Raw genomic sequence first — 17172 nt, forward strand, 5'->3', positions numbered from 1 at the left:
TAAATAAATAATTAAATAATTATTAATTAATAATAATTAATTAATATATAATATAATTTAAAAATATTTATTAATTTATTATTAATTAAATTTTTATTAATAATCTAATAAGATTGATTAATTAAATTTATTAAATTATTTAACTATTTTCAACCACTCATCTTGTAGGATTGAATTTTCATAAAAATAACCACCACACTTAAACATACATAATAACGATGGTTCATGCATGAACCTTTGGATTAATAGAAGCATATTGAAGGAGCTCGAAATCACGCTGAAAGACCACCAAATCTTGCTCCTCCATGCTGACAAGAGCTTCAACGCCATTCCCATCTTTGGCATCCATCAAAACCACACTGTTCTTCACCGGAGACCCAACACTCGTCACCCACGCCGCCTTCCCCCATCCAAAATCCACCTCATACGTCGGAACCCTACACCAGCTCGCAAAGAAGAACACTCTCTTCTCCGATCCAATCGGACTACTCCTCCTCGCCGTAGTAGCCTTCCTTAGGAACTCAATCACAAATTCCTTATCCCCAAACTTCTTCACACTCTTCTCGCACAACTCCGATAAACCTTCCCTCGTTTCTTCCACCAACTCGTGCAACCCTGCACCTTCCTCCTTTTTCTTTGACACTACGGGGAACGACCAGACCCAGTTCCCTATGGACTTCTCCGGAAGCGGAGGAACCATTCTTCTTCGGAGATTCGCGGCAACAAGCAAAAGAGGCGCGTTAACGTTGCCGCCAAGCCCCAAAGCAGAAACGGCCCGCTTGTAGATCATTCCAATCACAACTTCAACCCGCGACGGGTTCACAACGCCGTTGGATTTCACCATTTCCTTCAGGGACTCGATCTTGGAACCCTCGAACACGAGTCTTGCACACACAGTGTTTTGCTTCGTGAACGAGATTTCAGGAAAGACCGGCAAGTCCTCTTGCGGGAATAGAGAAGATCCCGCAACAAGATCCGGCGGGAAAGGTAGTTGATTATTGGTTCGGTTGATAGTAGCCCAGTCATTGACGAAGTTGAAGAGAGTGGAACCGTCGCCGAGTTTGTGAGACAAGCAGACGGCAATGGCGATTCCGCCGCAAGAGAATCGGTTGATTTGGATGGCTAATATGGTGGCATCTGAACCCATGTCCTTCCACTGAAGGCCATCGGGGAAGAGAGGGTTCAGAAGCGATTCGGAGGGGTTGTTGAGAATATATGAGAGGTTGGTTTTGACGGTTGAAACGAGAAATGTGACGCCTCGGTCGTTGCAGTGGATGGATCGCTGGTCCCTGTAGGTACCTGCAAAAGGGTAGTATATGGTTAGAACTTTGGATAACGATTTTTTGAGCCTTGATATTTTGGTTGTTACGTCTTCTTCCTTGTTGTTGGGGTAAAAGTAAATTGCTGGGATGTAGTTTCGTGCAACGATGTGGTCTATGAAGGAGAGGTGATGGATTCTGTGGTGGCAAGGTGTGGGTTTAGAGGGTTTGATGCTTTCTCTTGATATTAATTCTCTCTCCATTCTGATTCCCCTGCAATTTAATCACTCTAATAATTGGATGATGGATGATCACCAATGCGTGCACCAAACTTGATATATATATACAAGTAATTCCTTATGTCACTGTCAAATTCAATCACTAGTATAAAATATATATTAAAATATAAATATACATTAAAAATAAATTAAATTATAAATATATTTATATATAAATATTTTAATAATTAATTTTAATAACTAATTTTAGTGTACAAATAATATTTTTATATATTACAAGGATACATATCTTAGTTCACATGCTTAATCCTTGGCAGATCATAACTCAATTCTTTTATAATTTAACCTTTACCATCTATAAATTATTCAATTATTTCAACGATAATAAAATAAAATAGTTGTATTATTTTCTAAACATTTTTTGTTTTGACATAAATTTAATCAAAGTAAGAATCAATTACTCTTGATATTAATAACCAAGTGGTATTAATTAAAGTTATTTCCGTACAAGATTACTTTTTATATTTAGATATATTAAATTATTAATGTATAGAACAAAATCAAAATGACAGTGGCTATGAGTTGAATATGGAAAGAGATGTTTATATTAGCAGAAGAATAATAAATTATTAGCTCCTTCTCTACAATAATCAGACAAAGTTGCCAATCATCTAATATATAATAAATAAGTACAGTGGGGAGAACTTGATAAATGAATTGTAGCGTTAAAATAACACACCGAAATTGAACAACTTTTGTTGGACCACATAACAATTAACAAATTGAAATTTGCGAAAAACAACAATAGCTGATGATAAGTGATTTGAAGTAATAGTAATCATTTAAATTGTTAGATTCCTAAAAATAAAGAAAAAAGAAACTTAATAAGTTCAATTATTTCGGAGAAAAATAGTCTGGTGATAGCTCTCCTCTATAATAAGAACATAATCTTGATGACACATTGAAAATTAGTCGGACATGGTTACTTCACAAATTCTTTTCATATAGATTTCATGGACCACATACATAAGCGAATTGAGATTTATATTAAGGAAATATAAAGTTGCTGATCATTGTAAATTTGGATTGGTCGCTGGTCTCGATCTTTGTTATCTTAATAACAGTAATGCATCAACAACAACAAAATTTTATTCTATTACCTAGATGAGATTAACTACATACACCAAACAATTAATAACATTGTTATGTCCTATCATGTATTATATTTGTCTTAAAATCGTTTATAAATAGATTTTATTTTGACCACTTCATTCAAAAAAAATTTACGTCTTTCTCTTCTATATTTTATTCAAAATTATTTTTTATTTTTGTTCGGTTGTTCGTTGGATCACTAGAGAAAGTGATAATTGGAAGTCAGGATCAGGACTTAAATACAAGTGCTGAGATAAGAAATTGAACATATAAATCCTCAGTTAATCAGCGGGTGAAGTCACTTATAAGGATAATTCGATGCTAAAATAAGTGTTTATATGATAAGACGGTTAGATTAGGGTTATGGTGACGTACCTGTGGAGAAGGGTAGGTCCCTCTCTTTTATTTCTTTTTTTTTAGTGGACCCTCTCATTTGGACTCAATTATCTGGAAGCTTCTATCAGTTATCCAGACTTCTGCTGACAAAATCGTGTCATGTGATGGACACATTGTTGCTCGAACGGGTCGTGGACCTGTGGTCGTCGTAGGTTTGTCTGGTGGACCTCCGACTCTTGTTGGGTTGGCCAGAACATTGCCCCCTAATGTGTCAAGTCGTAGAACTTACAATTGGTGCATTAACTTAGCCCATGTTCTCGTGTGATATAGTCTTTATCTAATCGCGACTTCGCCGGCGGGACTCACACTTCTAGTGCTTTCTTTGTGTGCGTGAATTGCCCCCAATTGTACCATTACTCTCAGACATCGCTTCGGTTTTTGTACCCAAAGCATTAAATGCATTTTAAGAGTGATTTAAAAGCGCATAAAAAGGTCAATTTTACCCTTGACCTTTCGCGCTTCTCCTCCTTCATTTACAATTACTTCCCCCACTTCATTCTATAATTTCTTTTCCTCTTTCTCTTTCTTTCACACAACTGTCATCACCACTCTTGCCGTTTCTCATTTTCTTTGTCGCGATAGCTACTGTTGATATTACTTGGGGATTTCGCTTTGCCACCGTAGGAAACTTGCCATTTTCTGCTTCCATTGTTTTTCTTCATCACAAATATTGGTAAGTGACTATTTTTGTACTTATTTTTTTCATTTTTTGCCATTATTTCTGTATCTCCTTTTATTGCTATTGCTTCTTCCTCTGGTATCTGTTAAGTTGTTCTTAGGGGGCACTATAAGTGTCATTATCGTGATTTAGGCTAGAATTGTTTAGTGTAGAATGACTTAGCTTTGGCCTAGGACTTGCCTCCGACCTCATGTTTTAATTTAAACGGTGTCCCCACTGTAAGTATGGCGCAACGACCTCTTGTGAATCATTACGCGTGGTGCACTACTGATGTCACGAGCACATCTTCCAGGATAACTGCAGAGAATCTACAAGAGCTCTGCGGTTCAAAAACACTATGTGGAGGTGGTCCCGAGGAGGCAAATTACGAACTCCTAGTACCAGTTCCCCAGGAACGTGTTTGCCAACTCAATCTCAATGCTCTTTGCATCCTTGAATGGATGTGGGTATACAAACTCATGTTCACCACCTTGGGTGTTCGAATTTCCTTCTCTCTCTTTGTCATGGCCCTCTTGAATAGATGCGAAGTCGCCCTTTTGCAACTCCACCTGGACAGTTGGGCTGTCATCCATTGCTTCGAGATATTTTGTGAATACTTGGAACTCTCGGTCATTATAGAGATTTTTTTCTTCTTCTTCCTCCTCACAAACCCTTCTCGAGAGGGTAAACACAGGAAATGATACCTCTCCTTTTGGGCCATGCAGAACTAGAGGATCTTCGGCCTCTTCAAAGACTCCTTCCATGGCTTTAAGGAAACCTTCTTCAAGGTGAGACCGGCTTGAGGTCGTCACCCCATTCAGCTCACACTTAAAGGAGAAAGGCGCATTCCGACCTATTGAAGCTTTGGCGCCGGCTCTAATTACATGCTCAAGGTTACCTATGAGGGTATAGGTAAACAAAACTAGCAGATTGCTTATGTCTTGCTGGTGATATTTGGCTCTAATCCCTTTAACCCTCATCTCCTAATGGGTGATCGGGAAGCCAGTCGAGATTATGTAGGTAAATACATTTTTTTCATTATCACTCTTCCAATTTTTTGATTTATATACTGTTATTTTATCAATGGCTTCATAACTTAGTTTTCTTTTTCTTTTCTTTTGTAGTTGGGATGGCCGTATAAAACACTTTCCTTAGTCGATTGATTACCCATTTCTTCTCTGACAGAGACGACGATGCTTCTGACTCCCCCAATCCTCAAGCGAAGAACTCCCAACCTGACAAACCAAAGATCCAGTCTCAGCCTCAACCCGAGTCCTAACCTGGGAATAGTGCAGCTGACGGGGCTGACCAGAGCAAGGATGCAACAGTTGAGCACTCATCGGATGCTCGGGTTGAGGAAGAAGACAATATCGTGATCCCCAATCCAAAGAAAAGAAAATCCAACTCTAGGACTCCTTTTGGGCCTTGTGGTTAGTGATGTCTCTCTGAGTAGCCCTAAGTTTTCCTTCCAAAACCTAGTCCTGCGCCAACATGGGCTCCACCTTTCTGGCAATGGTGGCTGCCTGGAGAAGACTCCGGTACATCTACCTCGCCTGGGCGGCCAGTTCTTCTTCCCGAAAGAACTCCTTAGTGCCAGGGAGGAGTTGGGAGTCAATAAAGAACCCTACATCGAATTTTTTCTCCATAATAGAGAGAATTTTTTTCCGAGTTAGAGTTCGTTTTTCTCTTCTTGGGGTTAGAAATAATGATCACCTTACCTTCGGGTTCAATCATTATTCCCTCACTCCGCTCCGCTTTGTCAGTAGAAATGTTCTGGTGGGTACCTCGGGAGGAGAGCGTGATTGAGCTTTGCCCTTGTCGGCTATAGGGACCTCAGGCTCAACGGTGGGGGTCGCCGAGTTGTCATCATCACTGTCATTTTCCAGGAAGAGATGAGTCATCAAGCGGGTCAAAGTTGTGTGCCTGGCAACCATCCCAGCTACAAAAGAAGCAAAAAGCAAAATAAAAAGCAAAGTTAGGAAATCATAACATAAACAACATATGAAGTCGGAACATTCACAACCGGACTCTCGTCCGTCCATTAACATATGGGGGTTAAGATTTTTAGAATTAAAAATTGCTAGTAAAACATCGACGATCTTTTGGTTCTCCCGACCTAGTCCATCATAAGTCATCTTTATCAAATAGTTGGAACTAGTTCCGAAACTCCAATAGGTCGGTATCCGCCTTTCTCTTTCAAGGGTGAGCAAAAAAGAACGGCAGCCCTGAGCCAGTCCCACTTTAAAGAAGGTTTCTTTGAAACCATGGAATGAATCCTCGAAGAGACTGAAGATCCGACGGTTCTGTACATCCCAGAAGAAAAGGTACCGTTTCTTATGTTTTCCTTCTTGGGAGGGGTTGCAAGCAAGAAGAAGTAGAGAAAAACATTAACGGAAGCTGGGAGCTCCAGCTATTCGCATACCATCTCAAAACATCGGATGACAACCCAACTATTGGGGTGAAGTTGTGACGAAACAACATCGCATCGATTTAAGAAGACCATGATAAAAGGTAAGAAAGGAAGGCAAATGCTCAACGTGGTGAATATGGTCTTATACACCCACAGCCAGTTGAGAACCCGAGGAGACAATAAATTTAGTTGGCAAATACGCTCCTGGGATCCGGGAACGAATACATCATAGTTTTCCTCCTCCGGACGACCGCCGTATAATGCCCCGAATTTCGGAATTCTTGTAGATCCTCCTGAGTTATCTTGGAGGATGTGCTCGTCACATCAAAAGTAACTCAAGCATAACGATATATAGGATTTTGCACTATAGGCTGTTGCGTCATACCTACAGTGAGGGCACCAGTTAAGTAAAAAAGGAAAGTGGAAAACTTGGAGAAAATCAAAATTGAACTACGTTTTACTATATCAATATCCTATGCTATTTCACATAATTTCACGCCTAAATCCAGGAAGGAAACCACCTATGGTACCCTCCCTAAGAGCTAACTAACAATGGCAAGTTCAATTCAAGCAAGTAGTAATCAAACGCAACAAATAACAACGAAAGAATTATTAAAATGAACAAAATGAGAATAAAGATTCACTTACCAGTAGGTAAAGCAAAAGGAAGCAATGGAGTAGGAGCAGATGCAGTGAAACACACAGCAAGCAGAAGGTGAAGTGATAGTTGAGAAGTAGTAGTTATGGGAGAAAATGAAAAAGGAGAATGAGAAGTGAGAGAAATGTGAGAAAGATATGAATGTTGGGATGGTAACCGTTGAAGGGAAGCGCGAAAAAGCAAGGGTAAAATGGATTTTTTTCTCTGCTTTCAAATAAGTCATAAAGAACATTTTAATGCTTCAAGAACAGAAATCGAGACAACACTCTAAGCAATAGTTAGGGGCAACTCACGTGCACTCAAGACATGTTCCATAGATAGGTTACGAGCAGAGAGAGACTGTTACACGAGAATATTCTTGCAGGTGGCTCAGCGCCGATCCACCAACGATTGTGACTTCCTTACAAAGCTTACGTCTAGGTTTAGATACTTTTTTCTTTCTAGTAGTTATTCTCAACCCAACACTCAACCGACCTCTCATTTTATCAAGCAATCGAATAATGTATGATATTTTTATTTAATTTATTCATATTTTTGTCATAATTTCTTCAAATTTTTTGGCTCTTTCTTTTAAGTGAGTCGTTGTGTGTGACTATGTTATCACGTGGGCTCTTATCAAGAATGGGCTTATAATCCATGGACCCTAATATTTTTGCGCGCGTACGTTTGTCAACGTTGCCTTTCAATGGAAAACAAAAGTGAACATTCATATTGGTTCTTAGAATTTCGCTCACGTCTCAAAGTAATCTTCAAATTTTAATTTTCTTCACCGTCTCTACTCTTTTAAATTCCGGTTCATGTATTTTAATTGAGGTTGATGATGGACAAGGTAAAATTAGATTTAGATTCTATCTTAATTTTATTTGTAAATTTAATTTTTTAATTTAATTCATTTTATTTACAAATTAAAAATTTCTCAATTTTAATCATATCTATATTTTAAAGTTAAATATTCGACCCAACTTACAACAAATAAATTTTTTTAATTAAATATAATATTTAATCATTTTATAATTTATAAACATACTAATCAAATAAAAAATACAAAATTACGTCTATATTAAAAATGAAAAAACAATATTATGATAAAAATTATTTTTAAATTACAAAAAAATATGTGAATTCAATTTTTATCGATTTCATTATAAATGTATAATAATTTTTACTTACATATTATAATATATCACGAGTGTAAATTAAATTAGGCATAAACTCACACCCAATCCTACTCATAACTCAACCTGCTTCATTCTTAATTCGATTTGTTGCTAATTAGGTTATTATTAACCCTACCCAAATAAATCAAATCGAATTAAATTATGTAGATAACATTTGCATTACCAACCCCAATTTTACCCTTGTCCGCAATCTAGTTATGTTTCCACGCAATCTTACTTTCATCTCCTATGTTTTATTTTTCATTCCTTCTAATAAAATTTTTCCCTTCGACTCTACTCCTCCACACCCAAGTCTTTCATTTTCCTTCAGCATCCCCAAAATTAACATATTAGTAATATATCACTTTTAGCTCTTTTGCCTAATTTATAATACTTTAATTAATTGGATTCAAGTTTTAAAGTTATAATACTTTAATTAATTAGATTCAAAAATTTTAATTAAATTAACAAATAATGCTAAATGAAAAATATCTCAATTATAATAGTAGTTCAATTAATTATAATAGTAGTTCAATTCATTATAATAACCCAACTTAACAATATTAGAAGCCTTCTTCTAATACAAACTAAAGATAGGTTTATTCATTTTGCTAAAGAAAAAAGGTCGAATATCTTCAACAGACGGAATTTTGAAGTAATAATTTTGAAATCATAAAAAAAAATTTAAAATGAAGAAAAAATTTCTCTCTTGAATAACTCAGAAAAAAAGCTAATGTTATTTTCTAGAACTAAAAAATATGATAAATTAAAAAATAGAAAAAATATTAGACAAAAAGAAAAAAAATCAAACTCCCAACTTATCAAGTGATAAACCTTCATAAAGTCCCATAAATTCAGGTGAAGCTTAGAAGAAATAACCTTGTTGATAGACAAGACTTTCAGTCTCAAATTCGGAAAAAAAAAGTGATATCCCCAATCTAGTAAACAAGTAGTCATACGTAAAAAAAAATTTTAAGTTACTAAATCGGAGAAAACAATTTCTATTTTCTGGATCGGAGGGTACTATTTCATACTTCCTCTCGTCCTCCTGGGTTCTATAAATCATATGTTGTAAACGAATTTTTTTGACATATTCATTATCAACTACGGAGACGACAAAAAGGATAGTAATATCTACCTAGTCTAAATAAGAAGAAACCTTAGAAGACATGCTGAGAACAACTAAATTAGACATAAAGGGCCTACAAAGTAAAATAAAATTATGTCACCACAAAAACTAATGAGCTGCAATTCAGGCACAAAAAACTAACATCAAAATATTTAAAGAAGTCAGAATCTACTGAAAACAGACATGGGTCCAAATTTTCAAGACAAAATAGAAATAAAGAATTCAACCTACTCTACCAGAATGCAAAATCACGCCATTACTTAAGAGAAAAATGGTATCATTTGGGGATAAGATAACAATCCCATAATTCAACACAAACTCAAAATTCTCAAATGCCCATAACAACACTAAAGTGACCAAAAGATTATTACGGTAGTAAGCAAGAAAAATTTCTAACAAGAAGCCACATCCCTACAAGAAACCATAGTTTCGGAAAGGCTCTTTCTTACAAAAATATCAAAGCAACATTTTCGAAAAGACCCAATATTTTTTTCATCAACAAGCATTATCTAGCCACAAAAGGAAAAAAATCCAACGTTAATGAAGAGCAGGAAGAAAAAACGCATGCGACAATAAAATAAATGGACAATCCAAAATATTTCTCGCAACACAAACAAAATCTCAAAGAATAATTTTAAGGTAGAGAAGCCTTGAAGAAAATGAGTAATGGTGAGGGAGAAAAAGAAAGTATATATGGAGAAAAGTGAAATAGAAGTGCAGAAGATGAAACGAAAAAGAAAAAAGAGAGAGTGATTATGCTTATATATAGTCACTAGGGATAAAATGGTACATTTATCCTTTAATGACAGACACCGTTGCCAAGGTAATTGAAAAGATGTACGAACGATTATAAAAAGATGTAACATTTAAATTTAAAAATATGTCGAGTATCCAACCTGACTGTAAGAAAGATGGTATACCTGACATAATACAATGAAAATTACAAGAAATCAAAGTCCGACTTGAAAAATGTCTGAGCCCGAACCAATGAAGCTCGATCTCAAACAAAGATACTGTTTATACTTTGACCCATGACTTAATCAGACCCAAAATGAATAAGACCCAATCAACAGATGTTAATTGATCAACACCTATCTGACCTTATAGAGGTCGGATGCAAGAACATGAGTTCAACCTTACTTATCTAAATAAGTAATCAACTCTTACTATTTCTCCTACTCATCTAAAAATGAGATCTTAACAACCTCTCTAACAAAAAGGAGTAACGAACCCATCATCAAAGGTGAGACTACTCAAAAAATAGTTATTGACTTTACATCTACACTTATAAATATCCTGACACTCATGTATTTTTCGAATTCCAATCTACTAAAAACCTGCCTAAAATCCTTGTCAACTTAAGTATCAAAGTGCCTTGCAGGTACCACACCCCTACCCCCTCACGAGGAATTCAGACGACTTCATCCCTGCAGGAAAAGACATCAGATTTTTCACCTAAAGGTGTTTGGACCACACGTTCAGACCCAAATCATCTTAGTTCTAAATAACTCTCGGAACATTAACAAATAATACTCAATAAAAAAAAGAGAAAATGACAAATCAATCATTGACTTTTTAATTCGCAGATATTTAAGTTCCTAAGGATTTAAAATACATTTAAGTCTCTGATCTCTTCAAAATCTGGACATATCGATCATCGAGTTTAATTTGTCCAATTTTAAAAACTCTCTCACGTGTGCATCCGTATCAACCAGGTCAATACAATGGGAGTCACATTTAATTTTTTCGTTGACAGACCCAAGTGAACATGATGGATCGATATGTCCAAATTTTAAAAATGTCAAGAATTTAAATGTATTTTCAAATCGTCAAAAACTTAAATATCTACAGATTAAAAGGTCAAAGACCTATTTATCTTTCTTTAAAAAAAAAATCAAAATCACAGTAATTCACTTTAATAACACAACTTATGGTATTTTCTAAATTTCTTTTCCAAAACAATTCACATCCCAACATTATTTTTGTCCGAAAACGTGGTTAGACCGTTTGCAACAAAATCGAACGGGTGTTCTCATAAGTTTGATTAGTTTAATCAATAAGAAGCAAATTAAACAGGTATAATTAGATTACTGAACAGATAATATGGTCCTTTGAAAAGATGTTTCCAACATCCGCGTGTGAGTGGAGTGTGGAGTCCATTTCGGTGGACGGGTAACTACTGACTAGTAATAAATTAATACTTTACTCCGACTGCATGCATAGCGAGGAACCTTTTTTTTTTCGAATTAAGATCTGATACACAGTTGTTTATTAGGGAAAATCCAAGGAGCATACAACTATGCAAGCATACAAGTGATTACAACACATGGGTTGAGAAGAATTCAATGATTGATAATTCTAAATTCATTTTAATTATTTTCTTAAAGTCTAAATGAATAAAAAATTTAAAATATTTTAAAATTTTTAATGAAAGCAAATTTATTTATTAAAAAAATTAAATATAATTAGTAACAATAAAAATTCATAATATATATTTTTGTTTTAATGTTGTTGGATCCCTTTTTTTTTTCTCTCTCTCTCTCAAACGTATAGGGCGAGGCTTATATTATATGAATATGTTATTTCTATTTGTATGTGGGCATTTTTGTAAATGAAATATTTAAATTATAGTAATACTTCAAATTAGCTTTTTTTTAGTTGAAATACTTTATTTCTAAAATTTTAATTATCAAGTAATTATATTGTATACACTACTTTTTTATACATTTTTATCATAGTCAAACTCCAATCCCTTAATGCGTTTCCACACCAATACTTTTCGATTAAAATAATAAATAATATTATATACACTATTTTTATTATATTTTTTTATATAATTTTACTTTTCATATTATAAATGACTAATAAAAGGTTAAGAGAATGGAATATATATCTTTTATATATAGCATAAAAAATAGAATTTAATTTTGATATACTGTTAGTGTAAATAATTTTATACATGCATTTAATTACGTAATGTTACATTATTAAAAATAACTATATTTTATATATTAATAACTTGTATATATAAAATTAGAAGTGACAAAACAGGCTACTTGTATCCCCAACGCCGCCGGACATGCATTTGAAGAAGATTGGGGTGCTGTTTTTTCGTGTCTCAAAGATGATAGTAGTGTGCGGTTCAAACTAAATGTCCACTATAAATATATGTATATCATTCTAAAGTTTTGGACGTTAATTTTCTAATACAACTAGAATTACTTTATTTGGATATCTATAACTCAAGTTGTGACCATTTAAGTATAAAAGATCAGGACTGGGGATAACGTGCATGCAATTTGGAGGTTTGGGTATTTTTAGGGTACGATTTTAATTCTTCAGGCCATGTTTTTGCTGTACTTGTACTTTTCTTATAAAAAAAAGTTTTAATTTTTGCTTGTTTTTTAGCCAAATACTCGAAACACTATCCCAATTATAAATATTTGATTATTTATGAAATTCTATTAGAAAACATAAGAAATTTGATTAAAACCTAAGAAAATGAATAAAAAAGAACTTTAAAAATTGCTTAAAATGACGTGTTATTATTATTTTTTATTTTTAAAAGATATTTGTATTGCAATTACTTTTTTTTTCTCGCAATATCAATTTCAGCTATGATCTTTCTCCACTTAACCACCGCAGTGAATGAATTTTTCAAAAATAAATTTATTAATAAAGTGATCGTATTATCTTAAAATAAAATAGTTAAGGGTTGAAGTGTCTCTTTTTTTATTGTAAGAGATCAATGTATCTTTCGTGAAAATAAATAAACTAAGGGTCGAGTTATATATTTACTCTAAATAATATAATAATTTTAACTTAATTTTAAATTTAACAAACAATTTTAAAACCACAATAAATTTCAATACAATACAAACAAGAATAAAAATAGAAATTTTTGATAAATACCAAATAATAATTTTAGTTAAAAAAACAAGTTAAATTGCGGCACATTTTAAAGAGAGAGCACGCGCACATACATATATATATCAATTATGTTATATGTATATTAAAATCAGCCACCAAAATCAGTTATCAATATAAAATACTAAAAAGGTATAAAATAAAAACAAAAGAGGTCTGTTCCAAAATATTAATTTTTAACTTATTTGCGTAGTCTCATCCTCTTCTGTTCCAAAATATTAATTTTTAACTTATTTGTGTAGTCTCATCCTCTTTTGTTATAAAAAAAATGTTACATATATGTTAGAATATATTAGAATAAATTAGTATTCATTAGAATTATTTAACATATATTATATTTTATTATATAGATTCTCTTAATACCTATAAATATCTTTTTATATTATATTATTTTATGCAATCTAAATAAACACAAATCTTTTTTTTACTGTTCTCTCTTATCTTTCTAACATGGTATCAGAACCATAGTATCTTCCTTAAAGATGATAGATTTTTTTTGTGTGTGAAATCACCGTATTTTTTTCACACTTTTTCTCTATGTTATTTTTTCTTATCTTTTGTCATTTCTTTTATACTTTTTCATCTCACCGATTAGCCTATCTTCTCTATCTTGTGTCTTTCCGACTCTAATAAATCAAACACCATTGTCATCTGTTGTTTACCTATTCTCATGGAGAAACTATATATTTTTCATCATCAGTTCGTCATCTTCTAATATTTTACCATCTTTTCACAGTTTGCCATCTTTTTTGCAGCTTCGTCTACGCTTTTCTTGTGGTAGTTCCGTCTATAGTTCTTTGTGGCAGTTTCATCTGCATTTCGTCTGCATTTTCTTGTGTCAGTTCCGTCTGCGTTTTCTTGTGATAATTCCATCTACGCTTCCTTTTGACAGTTCCGTCTGCACTTCCTTCTGACGGTTTCATCTGTGTTTCTTTCCGGCAGTTCCGTTTGTATTTTCTCCCGGCAGTTTCATCTGTATCCATTCCATCAATTTGTGCAATTTTTTCTATTTCGTTATTTTAAATAAGTTTTAAACTCAAGTTGTCACTTGAGTTTGAGGAGAGATGTTAGAATATATTAGGATCAATTAGCATTTATTATAATTATTTAGCATATATTTTGTCTTTATTATATCGATTCACTTAACACCTATAAATATATTTTTATATTGTATCATTTCACCCAATCTAAATAGACATAGATCCTTTCTCTACTGTTCTCTCTTATCTTTCTAACAACATATATAATTTTTTATACATGTTCAAAAGTATTTTTCCTCTTTCGAGTTTAGAAGTTATTTGAATAAAATTGTAGAGAGTAGGTTGGAGACACAATGTTGTCATCATCCTCCTATTCCGAGTTCCTAATATCTCGAGTTCGTCATTTCCAATGATGGGAATATTTTTGCAAGGACTTCGACACTCAAGTTAGCATAGGTTACAAAAAGAACTAAGTTAGATATTATACCTGAGTGTGCATATTTAGAATAGCACATATATTATGAGGTTATGATGTTACAAGTTTCTGTGAATTGTTCTTTTCATGAGCTACTCTCAAGTCTCATCATAATAAGATGTTTGATGTCTTATTGTGGTCTTCTTCATATGATGTTTTTAGACCTATATATAGTCAATGTTATAACATTCGCCTTTAATAATAGAAGGTTTAATTCATCTATTGGCCCTTATAGTTTCGTGAAATTTTTAATTAGGTCTCTATACTTTTTTCCTTTTAATTGGGTCCCTGCACTAATTTTTTTTAATTGAGTCCAGATATTTTTTTTCTTTTATTCGAGTCTCTACACTAATTTTTTTTTAGTTGGTTCCCTATATAATTAAACCAATTACTACCAAGAGAGACATAATTGAAAAAAAAAATTGGTGCAGAGACCCAATTAAAAAGAAAAAAAAGCATACGGACCTAATTAAAAATTTTACAAAATTATAAGAGCAACAGAATAATTAAATCATAGTAAAATGATAGTTACAATGTAACAATTAACCTCGTAAAATTGAATTATTAAGTAATAGAATAAAATATGAAGAATTAATGTCCTTTTTAAAATACAGAAAATATTTAATTATCAAATTGGTTTTTTAGAAGTTCTTATATTCTTAATTCAATTCTTTAATATTGCACTTATAGAAATATTTCAAAACAAAACATATTTCACTTTTATGTTAAAAATGATCGGTAAGAAGTAAGAATTCATAAAATATAAAATTAAAGATGTACAAGAGAAATTAAAAAATAAATAAATAATGCAAATATGATTTCTTATTAACAAAAAAAAAAATGGGGTACTAACTACTAACCCTCCTAATGACCCGCTATATATATATAAAACCATGTAATATGAGAAGCAGGTTGGTTGTGAGTAAACAGAGAAGCAATCACCCTTTCTTTAATAGTAGAAGCCATGGAAATGGAATTAATATACAAAGAAACCATGAAACCAAGTTCAGGCACTCCTCCACACCTCAAAACTTACCCTCTCTCCTTCTTGGATGTGACCACTCCTCCCCAATACATGCCGATGATTTACTTTTACCATCCAAAACAAATTGAAAATCAAGAATCCAAGTTAGCCCTCCTCAAGAAATCCTTACCCGAAGCTCTCTCAATGTACTACCCAATTGCAGGCAGGTTCAAAGGTAGACTCGCCATTGACTGCAACGACCAAGGAGTGCCATTGCTCGTCACAAAACTCAAATGCCATCTCTCTCACTTTCTCAACAACCCAATCCAGCCTAATCTGCTTCCTCTGTTTCCAGACAATTTGGCCTGGACAAATATGAACAATCCAGACCACGATCCCATCATGGCCATTCAAATCAACTGCTTCCATTGCGGAGGAATTGCAATCGCAGTCTGCGTCTCTCACAAGCTCGGTGACATTTCCACTCTCATCAACTTCGTCAACGACTGGGCCGCCATCACCAACCACTACCAACATCAGAACCACCCACTACCCTCTCCGCCCTTACTGGACGCCGGAGTGTCTGTTTTTCCTCAAGGAGACCTGCCGGTTTACCAAGAAAAACCCTACTTCGGTCTCCCGAAATCGGTCTGCAAGAGGTTCGTGTTCGAAGCTTCGAAGATCGAAGCCCTTAAAGCCACGGCTGCACCGATTCTTCCGACAAGGTTTGAAGCGGTGGCAGCACTGATTTGCAAGTGTGCGGCTTCTGCACTGGGGTTAAGCCCTAACTCGCCGTTGTTAAGCACCGTTACGGTGAATCTCCGCAAGAGGATCGATCCTCCTGTTCCCAGCAAAACCTTAGGGAACATGATAACGTTCTTCCTGTTTTGCGCCTCTCAGACGGATCAGCTACCGGAGTTGGTAAGCAAGATGAAACAGGGGATGGTTGGTAGTGAGATGCAGTTGAAGAAGTATGGAGGAAAGTACAGGGACTTGGATTTCATCGGCGAGATACTCAAACGAGACTCGGAGGCTCCCAGGGATTTGAAGTTCGCATTGATGACACTTTCCAGTTGGTGCAGGTTTTCAACGTACGAGGCGGATTTTGGGTGGGGGAAACCGGTGTGGATAGCGTCCGTTTCGAATTTCAAGAACGGTGTGGTTTTTATGGATGCGAGAGATGGGAAAGGGATGGAAGTGCTTGTGAACATGGAAGAGCAGCACATGGCAAGGCTCGAGTGTAACCAAGACCTGCTTCAATATGCTTCTGTTGAACCTTCCGTTCAGCTCTACCACCAAGATGATCTTTCAACTTTCAACGTCTAAAATCGGAAATATTTGTCTCTTTTATGTCTTCTTCTTTGAATTTTTCTTTAGAAATTCTACTCTCTGTTTTTCATTTTAGAATGTTGCATGCTATTATTGTATCAATAATACTATATGACAAGCGTAGTTTATTGTTTTTATTCGTGATTAAGAGTTAAATTTTAAAATAATCCCTGAATTTGCACTCAAATTTTAAAGTAATATTTGAATTTAATAATTACTCAAATTTATCTCCAAAATTTTTTTCTGGGACTCGTAGTAGTCCCTCAAATAATTTCTGTCCATCCTTACCATTGAAAAAGACTGAAACGACGTCGTTTTGTATATAAAGAAAAACTTTTTGAATCCCCCTCCCCAACCCTACTCTCTCACACTCAGCACTCAACATTACTCTAGCTTTCCTCAACCCTCTCTATAACCACCTCTCGCCGGTCTCCATCTC

At 34.3% G+C, this 17172-nt stretch overlaps 2 protein-coding genes across 2 annotated transcripts; one reads left to right on the forward strand and one right to left on the reverse strand.

The window, feature by feature from the left end:
- Nucleotides 1–113: 113 nt before the first annotated feature.
- Nucleotides 114–1576, reverse strand: LOC107481988 (acyltransferase Pun1). The gene has a single exon (XM_016102345.3). It carries the CDS (start codon nt 1520–1522, stop codon nt 224–226), a length of 1299 nt encoding a protein of 432 aa, XP_015957831.1. The 5' UTR covers nt 1523–1576; the 3' UTR covers nt 114–223.
- A 13828-nt stretch (nt 1577–15404) lies between these two features.
- On the forward strand, nt 15405–16730 carry LOC107481923 (stemmadenine O-acetyltransferase). The gene has a single exon (XM_016102278.3). It carries the CDS (start codon nt 15405–15407, stop codon nt 16728–16730), a length of 1326 nt encoding a protein of 441 aa, XP_015957764.1.
- Nucleotides 16731–17172: the final 442 nt, after the last annotated feature.

The sequence above is a fragment of the Arachis duranensis genome, chromosome 3 (genome assembly GCF_000817695.3).
Source record: "Arachis duranensis cultivar V14167 chromosome 3, aradu.V14167.gnm2.J7QH, whole genome shotgun sequence".
Classification (NCBI taxonomy): Eukaryota; Viridiplantae; Streptophyta; class Magnoliopsida; order Fabales; family Fabaceae; genus Arachis; species Arachis duranensis.

Coding starts and splice junctions, on each gene's coding strand:
- LOC107481988 (XM_016102345.3), bottom strand. CDS start 1,522: ATGGAGAGAGAATTAATATCAAGAGAAAGCATCAAACCCTCTAAACCC.
- LOC107481923 (XM_016102278.3), top strand. CDS start 15,405: ATGGAAATGGAATTAATATACAAAGAAACCATGAAACCAAGTTCAGGC.